The 10,959-nt window shown below is 25.2% G+C and overlaps 1 protein-coding gene across 1 annotated transcript; it reads right to left on the bottom strand.

Annotated features, from left to right (window-relative positions):
* Positions 1-872: 872 nt before the first annotated feature.
* Positions 873-6,346, bottom strand: LOC145838021 (uncharacterized). The gene is made up of 8 exons (XM_082945543.1): positions 5,843-6,346; positions 5,326-5,421; positions 5,110-5,211; positions 4,924-5,051; positions 4,671-4,767; positions 2,294-2,390; positions 2,169-2,233; positions 873-1,710 (listed from the first exon to the last, which is right to left on the bottom strand). The coding sequence occupies exons 1-8, from the start codon at positions 6,255-6,257 to the stop codon at positions 1,439-1,441; spliced, it is 1,272 nt and encodes a 423-aa protein (XP_082801669.1). The 5' UTR covers positions 6,258-6,346; the 3' UTR covers positions 873-1,438.
* Positions 6,347-10,959: the final 4,613 nt, after the last annotated feature.

The following is a 10,959-nucleotide window of genomic DNA, read 5'->3' as shown; positions in this document are numbered from 1 at the left end:
AGCTCTTATTTAAAATAATTTACATTGTTTATGATATTTAAGCTTCTCACAGGTTTGTTATACTTTTTTAATGAATACACTAAGTATTCTTTAAATAGTTACATTGACTCATTAATTCTAGTTTTATTTGTTATACTCCAACAGAAAAAAGTTATAATGTTTACCATGATTAATACATGATTAACCATGAAAATTAGATACAGAAGAGTTTATAAATTAAAAAGTGCCTTTTCTTATATAAAACATCAAGTAACTTAAACTTTTTTTTTAGGTTATAATTAACTTATAACGTATAAAAGCATTTAATACTAATAATATTTTAATTTATATCTCTTAAAAATAGTTAAAATTGCTGTAAAGTTAAGTTAATTTAAAGTAATACGATTGTAAACTAAATTAGTATAGAATTACATTTTGTTTAATAAAACCTTGAGTTTGCATGGAATTTTTAAAATTATTAGTTTTTTGGGAATTCAGCTTTTTATGAAAATTACATAATTAATTTTTTATTTGTCTTAGTTTTAAAAGAAAAATTGTAAGATTGTTTTCAATAATAATTAGAATGTGGTGAAAAAAGAAAGGAAATTATTCAAAAAATACGTGAAAGAGATCAAAACCTTCGTTCAATTGAAACTAAGACTTTTAAATTAAAAAACAGTATGCTTTGTTCAATAAATTGAGATAAAAATTACAAGTAATTAGTGATTAAAAATTTATGAAACTTACAAAAAGTTCGGAAATCTTTATTTAACTTAAAATGAAACCTTACATATAGATAGTACATATTTTAACAAAACTTTAAAATATAATTTATTTTATATTTCAAAACATATTTAATGAAAAAATGATATTTAAAACCTTTTATTGCCAATAACAACATGTAAAAAATAGCTCTTAACTAGATAAATGTGCTAACTAAGTAACAAAAAGTTTAATTTAAAAAGGGTATTTTTATTTAACAATAAGTAGAAATAATAAATTTTTGTGACAAAGATCATAAAGCTTATAGTTAAAAAAAAAGTATGATGCTTCTTATTTTTCACAACTACTATTAATTATTTAAAAAGTATATATTTACTAAAAAGAATGCCTTTAGCCTCATGCACTTTAAGTATCTTACATTTCGAAGTTTTGAGAATTATAACATTTCAGTTTGAGGGAAATACTTTTCTTTCATAAAATTATAAAGTTTCATTTAACATAATAAAAACTTTAAAAGTATTAACATAGTTATAGAGTTTTATTTTATTTTGATTTCCTCAAATTCTTTTTATAAGTTTTCAATCAAATAAAACTTTAAGTACTCTTTTAATATATGTTATACTAGATACACGTCACAAAATAAATTTTATTATAGCTGGTCTTTGTTTTAAACAAAACATTGTTTTAATTTACTAGTATCTTTCATGACACTTTTCTTGACAGCTTAACTTCTTAATCACTGGACAATCATGGGCCTGACCATCATCACTGTGCCCTTCAAAGGCTGGTCCCACCCGCCCCAAGTGTACCATATTATTCCCTGGTACTTGTTGTATGATTTCGGTGTGAGGTATTCCCCGTTTAAGTTGGCACGATGGCACGCGGTGAACCACCACCCGCCACCGTCGAGCACCTTGGCGCAATTGGCTATGGACAGGTCGTTGTCGCGATCGTGCGTGGAAAACGACTGACCGCGGTGCATGCTTTCTGGCATTCCAAGGGAATCCCCTGAAAAGAAACTTTATTATGTTTTTTTTTTATATAAATCTCATACGGATAAAACTTAGTAGCTCGATTACACATGCTTACTTCCATTCACAAGTTTTTCAAAAAAAGTTTTTTTATGGTAGATCAAAATAGTAAGTGATATTTTTAAGAAAATAATAAGTTTTAATTACAGTTTTATAAACAATAAAAAAAGAAGAAGTTTTTTTAAACCATTAGAGCTTAAACTATTATTCAAAGATAAAGTAGAAATAGTTTTATTTTATAGCTTGAAAAGGATCTATCCAACAAATTTAAGCTTACTTTAATTCGGTTCAATTAAACTGAAAAGTTGCTTAAAATATACCATTAATATTGACTTCAAAACTGAAATAAAAAAAAGTTCTTGATAAAAAAAAACACGCTGTTGTTTTATATAAATGAGTTCCAGTTAAAGTAGTTTAAGTTTTTGTCAAACTTACCCGCATTTCCACTGTACCCTTCAAAACTTAGCTTGTAATAAGGGCCTTCGTCCACGTAAAACAAGCTGAAAATTGTACTTTACAGTAAGATGAAAAAATCTAAACAAATTATTTAAACATCAAACCTGTATTCAGCCCATCTTGTTTCATCGTCGAAATTTGTTAGTTCAATTCTCAAAGTTGTTGGTATTTTTCTAGTTAGCTCGTTGATTGAATTCAAGCCTTAGTTTTTTAAATTTATGATATAAGTTATACGGAAAGTTTTTACAGAATGCAAGGATTTAGTTTATTGTTTAACAACTATTTGCTTCAATTTTCTAGTTAAAAAATGCTTTTTTTTAGTTCATCTAGTTGTCTGATTGTACTAATAAAACTTAGTACCATTTAATCTGGATCAGGCATGTAGTTTGGTACTTTTCTGAAAATCTGCAGCATTGAATACTTTTTTGGCGAATAAAACGCGCTATTGTTTTAATTCCTTAGCATAGAAAAGCTTTGGTTTAAGATTTTTAAAATGCATTTGTACTTAAAATAGAACTGCTAAATCACAATTTTTAAATATAAAATAGTTTACTCTACTCTTTAAAACTTCTTTTCTACCCAAGTGATAACGATTACTTTAAAAATTCTGCATAAAGTATTTAAGATCTTTAAGATTTTATCAATTAAAAATTTATTTCATTAAAAAGGTTTATTGAAATCAAACAAATTTTTTAAATGAAGATACATGAAGTATAAAAAGAGAAGTTGCACAAACATCAATGTTAGCATTCTTAAAAACACGAAAGCAAAATGACTAAGAAATTAAGTTAAAAGGTGTTTTAAAGTCTTGTTAATGTCATGGACAAGACGTTAAAAGATATCCATGAGGTGTGCGACTCGATAACTCCAAGATTTTTTCGTGCACTAGGTCCTAGGATAAAAAAGTTTGAGCACTTAATTTTCGTTCAATAAACAATGTTAAGATATGGATTTAAAAATAAGTATAAACTATCCTATGAAAATGACCTTTAAAAAAAATATTCAATCTTTAGAAAAAATCTCTAAGTTTAAACATCATTTAGTGAGATCACTAAATTTCTAAAATTTATCAAGAAACTGTTAGAATACAACTTGTGGTTAATTTTATAAAAAAAATATGGATTATTCTTAATACTATAAAACGATCTTACTTAATTTTACAAGATTGTCTTATATTGTAAGTTTAATCTTCGACATATTATGCAGCTAAGCAAAGTTAAAATAAGTTTATAGGACATAAGTGTTACTGATATTTAAAACAAAATCAAAACAAAGTATATAAATTCTATCTACCAATAAGAAAAAAAAACTCTTTTAAGTTGATTAACCTTTCATTTCTCATGATTTTGCATAACTTTTGTTTGTTTTTCATACTTTTTTCCTAAACTAGGACTAAAAACACTTTTGTTTATGATATAAGATAACTATAATTATATATTTAACAAGAAATAACAGTAAAAAAACACATTAGCATGTGGATTTGATGAAATTTGATATCAGTAACTTCTGTAAAGTAAGTTTTACAATAAAAGGTTGATATTTTTTATTTACTTAGAATCTCAAACTTTTTTGTTTAGATTTTTCAACATGTTATTTAAACCGAATTTATTTTTCTTGACATTAGACCGTTTTTATATGAGTGGTGATGTTTCTAGTACAACGCAATTTAACAGTGTATTTTAAAATTAAACTAAAACTTAATATGTTTAATTGTAAACTTTCGGTACTTAGTTTTAATTTCGGACCTTGAAGTTTTCTATTTATATCCTAAAATGTCTTAACTAAGACGTACTTAATTTTTATTAGGCTGATTTTGTGTGAGTAATGACGTTTTTAATACAATGCTTTTTTACTGTATATTTTTTACGTTAAGTACAATTGTAATTTTTATTTTAGATTAGCAGTTTTGCATCATTTTTAACTTGCAACATCTCTAATCTGGATCATTTTATATATACTTATCTAAAACCACATATAATAAAGCAATACTGAAAATTTTAGTAGCACATGAGAATTAATTATATTACAACTGCAAACTTTATTTAGTTCAACTTGCTTGTTTTAACAAATACAGCTTATTCAATAAATATTAGACAAGTAAGTATATTCGCATGTTAAGCAGTTTTTCTAACAAATGCTTACATCAAAATACAACTTTTAGAAAAAAAAAGATAAAACTAAAAAAAAAAAACTCTATATCGAAAATGATGCGATAAGAAATGAAACAAAATCTAAGTAAGCTTTTATTAAGTAATTAATATAAAAAATATTTTTTTAAATTTCTAATAATAAAAACTTAAAGAATATATTTAAAAGTCTTCAAAATACTTATCATGTCATTTGGAGACAAACTAGACTAGATTAATTTTATAAACACCATTTTCTCTTTTATAAATGCTAACTTGAGACAGTTAGTGCAAAGCTTTGAATTAAAAACTTATTACATTTTGTAATTGTACTAAAGAAAAGAAACACACGTACCAATCCAATGTTCTCCGTCTATCGGTCCAAATCCGTTCTCATATTCTTTCCAGCCACGATGAAAGTTGATTGAACCGTTTATTCGACGCTGAATCACCTTAGTATTGCGTCAATATTTTTATTGCTGAGCTTTTTTGTATAAAGTTTAATAATTTTCAATTACTTATACACATATGGATTGTTTATTATATACAGAAAAGTAGAAAAAGTTCTTAAACCTTTTCAAAAAAAAAACTATGAATTGAAAACATACTGTCCATCCATAGTATAAAGAAGTCAATTCACAATAAACTTCTTTACTGTGTCCTTCACTTAGTTGTATCGTATAAACACCACTCTTAGCGGAGGGATCTAAGTTCTTGATGGACTGGCAATCAGCTGCTAATAAATAGATTAACCTTATTAAATATAGTTATGTTTTGTTGTTACAAAATACTACCTATACTATTTTTTGAAGTTTTATTAGCAGAAATTTCCGTTTTCAAGCTTTCTTTTATTTTTTCATTTTTGTTTAATTTCTGATTGGTTTGTTTTGTTGCATCTGTAAGCATGTTTAACAAAAAAAATTATTTAAAAAGTTTTTAGTGCCAATTTATATTTTTACTTGGTAGTTTTAAAGTTTTACAATGTTTAAATACTTTTTTAGATTTTTAACCTGAACTTTTATTTAAGTTTTCAGATGTATTTTCTTTTCCATCTTTAACTAAGTCAACTTTGAAATTACTTATCTCTTCATTTGTTGTCAAAATATCTGTATAATAAAAATTTATGATCGTAAAATAGGAAACATAAAATAGAACTATGAAAACGTTACTATACTTATTTTTGAATTAGTATTTGGTTTTAGCAAATTATACCTGAGTATACAAAAAATAAAATAAATGTTCTTTGAAAACAAATAGTAAAATTAGTTTTTACTCATTAAAAAGTTTTTAACTTTTTATTTAATTACATTTGAAATAAATTCAAAAAGTTACAAGAATGTTATATGATTTTCCAAAAGCTGTATGCATAAAATACTTGATAGTTATTTTTTTCCTAAAAAGAAGTAATTATTTTGTTTTAAATTGTTGACTAACTTTTTATTATGTATAAAGAATTTGAAGTATATATAAAAGTTTGTGTCGTTATTAAAAAAAAAAAAAAAGTATTGCTAAATTAATTTTGCTAACTTGAATTTTCTTCTGTAAGAAGTTCACGATTTTCGTCTTCCAAATAAACTTTATCGCTTGTCTCACCCTTGAGATTAATATCTAGGTTCGTGTTAATAATTTTAAACGCTTCAAGCTGTAAAGAAAGCTCTACAAACTTATTTTCCAAATTCTTGATGCGATCAGAATGCTTTTTCTCGAGACTTTGAAACTTTTGCAAAAGCGACTTTAGCTGCTCTTCCATTTGTGAACAATCTTTGCACCCTGGTGATGGCTCCACTTGTTCAATTTTTTGCCCCTTTGTTGGCACGGAGTCACAATAGTAGTCATCGTTTTCACATGTGAGCTCGCATTGGTCAAACTGTTTCAGTAAAACCTGACTTTTTACGGAAGTAAAGATGACGAAGAGTGAGAAAAAGCGTAAAAATGAGCTCATATTACAAGTGTAAACACTGGCTAAGCTTAATACAAGTTGTCACGCTCAGAGATTGTTTGCTTTGTTTATATAATAATCAAGAAGCTAAAGTCGTGTGCTAAAAGTTTTAGACTTTAGATGTTTTATAAAACTTTTTTTTTTAAATAACTAAATTGATTTAGATGGCTATAAAAGTTTAACTACTTGTTTTTAAACTTTGTGTAAATGTTTTATAAATAAATGTTAGAGTATTACTTGATGAGCTATAGTCGTGTGCTAAAAGCTTTAGACTTTTGATGTTTATAAAACTTTTTTTAAATAATAACTAAATTAATTTAGATGGCTATAGAAGTTTAACAATTTTCTTTAAACTTTGTGTAGATGTTTTATAAATAAAGGTTAGAGTATTATTTGAAGAAGTTGTTTAGTTAAGTTAAACGTTTTGTAGTAAACTTTATTTTTTAAAGAGTCTAACACAATTTTATTTTTTAGTTTATAAACTTTAGAACTCTTAAAAGTTTAAATGTTTTTTTTTGTCAAATTATTAAACTTAAGTTTCTATTCACTTTTAACTTTATTTTTATATAAAAAGTATCTATTAATATATTTTTAAATAAATAATTTTTAACAAATGTGGTAAATCATATAAAACTTTATAAAACACAAAGAAAATTGAATTTTTACAGAAAACAAAAAAGAGTTAGAAGTTTACACCAAAAGTGTGTAAAATAAATTGATAACTTATTAATTATGGTAAAGTTATTTAAAGAAAACTTCTGATATCAAAAAAAAAAAACTTCTGTAATTTGTTCTCTCTATGGTTTTGTACTGTTTATTACTTTTTACATAAAATGTTTTATTTATATCATTATAGCATCACACTTTAAATCAAATCTCAATGTAAAGAGTTCTAATAATAAATTAAAATAAAAATCCTTCAAATTTACATACTGAAAATACTATTTAAATTAAAATTGCTTCTCTAGTCTATATAAACTTGGAAAGTTTAAATGAAAAAATTAAAACGTTTATTTTCGTTTGAACTTATCGTTTGTGTATTTTGATATACGTAAAATATGAGCTGCAAATTTTTTGTTCTGAACATTTTGACCATTTTTTAAACATAATATGATACATAAGCTTACCTTTTAATAGGTAAAATCACGAATTACCTGAAGGCATTTTCACTGGTTACTCACACAATAGCTGACCATAAATTCTTGGTTGATTGTGTTTACTGTGGTATGTAACTAAAGATAACCTAATGTGTTTTTTTTTAAACTGTTAGATAAAGTTTTGTTTAGCTTTAAAATACTAGTGTTACCAAAACAAATTTGGAAATGAAAAGTTACATTTCAACTTTACGAAACTTTAGCTTAAACACTAAATTTATGTTAAAAACTTCACAAACTTTTTACAAGAGTAAAATACATAACAAAAATTAAACCCACTCACTTATTCGATGTAAACCTTACTTTTTAATAACTCACTGAGCTTTAAACATTTTTTGATCTACGAGCATGTACAGCGTTAACAAGGCCTTGTTTGAAACAATTTTAAACAGCTCTAGTTAAAATACTTTGAAACCCTATAAAACATGTTTTTTGTGTCACTAAAGAAATTTATTACTATTAGTATTTGGTTACACTGTGTTTTTCTAACAAATTATTAAATTAGTCCAAGTTAGCTTGTCTTTTTATATCCCTGTTCAGTTCATACATACTTTTAACAATTAAAAATGTTTTCTTTAGTGCTTTCCACAGTGGACCAAAACTGTGTTGAAATGGTAATAAGCAATAAAATTTTGTACTTAATCAATATTTAGTCTTTACTTTTTAATGTTATCTAATTATAGTTTATTGAACGACAAAAAAAAAGACGCTCAAAATATTTGGTCCTAGGACCTAGTGCACAAAGAACCTTTCGGTTATCGAATCGCACACCACGGATACCTTTTAACGTCTTGTCCAGGACTTCTAATGGACTCTACGATTGCAATAACTGATTTTTCAAATTAAGTGAAACATTTACTTTAGAAAAAAAAATTACAAAAATACAAAAGTTACTTGACTATGTGTAGTAGTTTTCAATTTTTTTTTGTTAAAAAGAAAACTTAGTTGATTAATTTTAAAAATACGGCAATGAAAACTCATATTTTAAAAGTATTTGTGTTGTAACAGCTTACGAATAATTTGTAAAAGTGAAAATAAAATTTTAATTGTGAAAAAGATCTACTAAAGTTACTCAATGAAGCTTTAAAAAAACTTCTTTGGCTTATTTTCTAAGAAAAATTAGTTAAAACTGTCTAAATATACTTTAAAAAAGATTGCGGATTTACGCGGAATATTTTTATAACTTTATTTAAGTCTTCTAGATTTAGGTTCTTAAAATATTTACATAATATATCCCGAGTTTATTTGGTCTTAATCTCTGAATGTTTACAAGGTTAACGACAAAAATGTGCAATTAATACAAAATTATTGTTTATTTTTTGTGTAAAAAAAACAATGATAAAACTACTAGTTAAAAATTAAATTAAAATATTTAAATTCTTCTTAAAATGATTTAAAAGAAACAAATCATTTTTAAACGAAGTAGCTTTAAAAATATTTTATAAATATTGATGTTCTATCTATAAAGGTATTAAAATGTTATCTATGCAAAAACTTTTTTAATATCCCGCGCCAACTGACAAAACATTTGTTGTAAACGAAACTTTTAAATTTGGTTTAAAATCTAAATATGTATTATTTTATAACTGTTCAAAATATAGTTTTAATTGTTTGCTAACAAAAGATCCTAGTAAAGTAACTTCACTGGAATATAAATAAAAACAAATTATACAGTAATCTTCCTTTATTCTACCAACATATGTTTCTGTGTGTCAACGAATCAACACACTTCATTTACAGTAATTATTTTTTTACAGAACCCAGTTGAAGTGTGTTGATTCGTTGACACACAGAAACATATGTTGGTAGAATAAAGGAAGATTACTGTATAATTTGTATTATTTTATAATAATTCTGTTTTATTTTTAGTAAATACACATGTTCATGTTTTTTATTTCCTATTTATAAAGCAATACTTATTTTTCAGAACTCCGTGGAGCTGTGTTTATTATATAACACAGAGAAACGTGCGTCAGTTGATTAAAGAAAAATATTATGCAGTTTTTTGTTATTATTATATATTCCAACGAACTTGTTTTGCTAAAATCTTCAGTTAAACGATTAGCAAGTTATTTATAAAAAAATTAAATGAAAGGTGTTCTTTCACAAAAACAAAAAAGTCGATTTCTATTTTTTATAATATATAAAAAAAACAAGAAAACTATAAAGGTAGTTTATAAATTACGAAAAAACACTATTTGTCATTTAACAACAAAAAATAATTTTTATTTTGTACTTTGTACATATTAAAACACAGTTTATTTCTTATAAATGCAATCTAAAGCTCAATCAAAAATGAATCATAAACTTATAAAACTTTAGAAAAAGCACCAATTATGGTATTTATAGTAACCAGTTTAAAATTTGTTTTCTTAATTTTAATCATTATTTGATTTTTACTACATTAAACTGTTTAGGAATTTTTTTAAGTAGCATAAAATAGTCAGTATATAATATTACTCCTTTTTAAGTTTTTAGCTGGTAAAACAAATAACTCGTTTCAAACCTTAAAAATTACGCACTTTAAACGTTTTATGGCTACAATTAAGAAAAAAATTAACTTTAACTAAATAATCCCATTGTCAACCGTTTTAAAAGCAAGTATTATTGTACCAAACTACTCTTAGGGTAACATGCATGTCAAAATTTAAATTGTCGTAACTGCTTTCTAGAAAGCGCCTATATTGGAGTTGTAAAATATTTTCATTGCTTCAACCATTGATAAATGTTTGTTTAAAATTAGATATTACTAGATAACAGTCGATGTTTTTTAAGCTTATGGTACGTTAAAAACAATAAAAAAAAGTAGGGGTTTCGAAGCTATTGTGACTTTAAAGATTAGAAGTAAGCCGTATCTTGTAAGTTTGTTAGGAGATGCAAATTTTTACGCGATCCAATTAAGTATTTGATGGTTTTAGCTAGAAACATCAAGTGCGCCAAAGAGTACGCAGTGTAAAAACTTATGTAATGGCTAAAACTGGCCGTTTTTAGTATCATCTTTTATTTGCAGTTGCATAAAAAGTACTTCTGAAACTAATTTGTTTGTGTTCTCCATATGTTGTAAACAAATCTGACGCACAAAAGCAATTCTCAGAGAAACTGATATATTTTTTGATTCGGAAAATGAGTCAAAGGACTTAAGCGTAGAAAAAGAAACTTTTGAAGTTTTTTAGTTGAAATTTGGTAAACCAAGGTACTTTTGAGATCATTAAATACAAGTGTACGTACAAGTTGACTAAAATTTAACTTAACCAAAGTCAACTTAAACAAATTACATTTTGTATGCGATAAGGTTATGTGAGAGTTTTTTTGTCACACTTAATAACCAGATATTAAAATGTGTTTAAGAAAACTAATCTACTTGGAAATGGAACATAGATAAATCGTACGTTTAGGTTCTTTAGTTTCTAAATTCTAAAATTATATATTAATTCTAAAACATTTAAACGTTTTAGCATTGAATACAGTTTAAAAGTAAAATTATTCTGACAAAAATAAATTCAAAACTATTTGTAGCTAATTTCAGCTAGATATCAGCAGCTATTAAAAGT

This window comes from Thalia democratica, chromosome 6 (assembly GCF_965202585.1).
Source record: "Thalia democratica chromosome 6, ktThaDemo2.hap1.1, whole genome shotgun sequence".
In the NCBI taxonomy this organism is placed as follows: Eukaryota; Metazoa; Chordata; class Thaliacea; order Salpida; family Salpidae; genus Thalia; species Thalia democratica.
The sequence above is the reverse complement of the archived record's forward strand: the minus strand, read 5'-3'. Positions and strand labels throughout refer to the sequence as shown.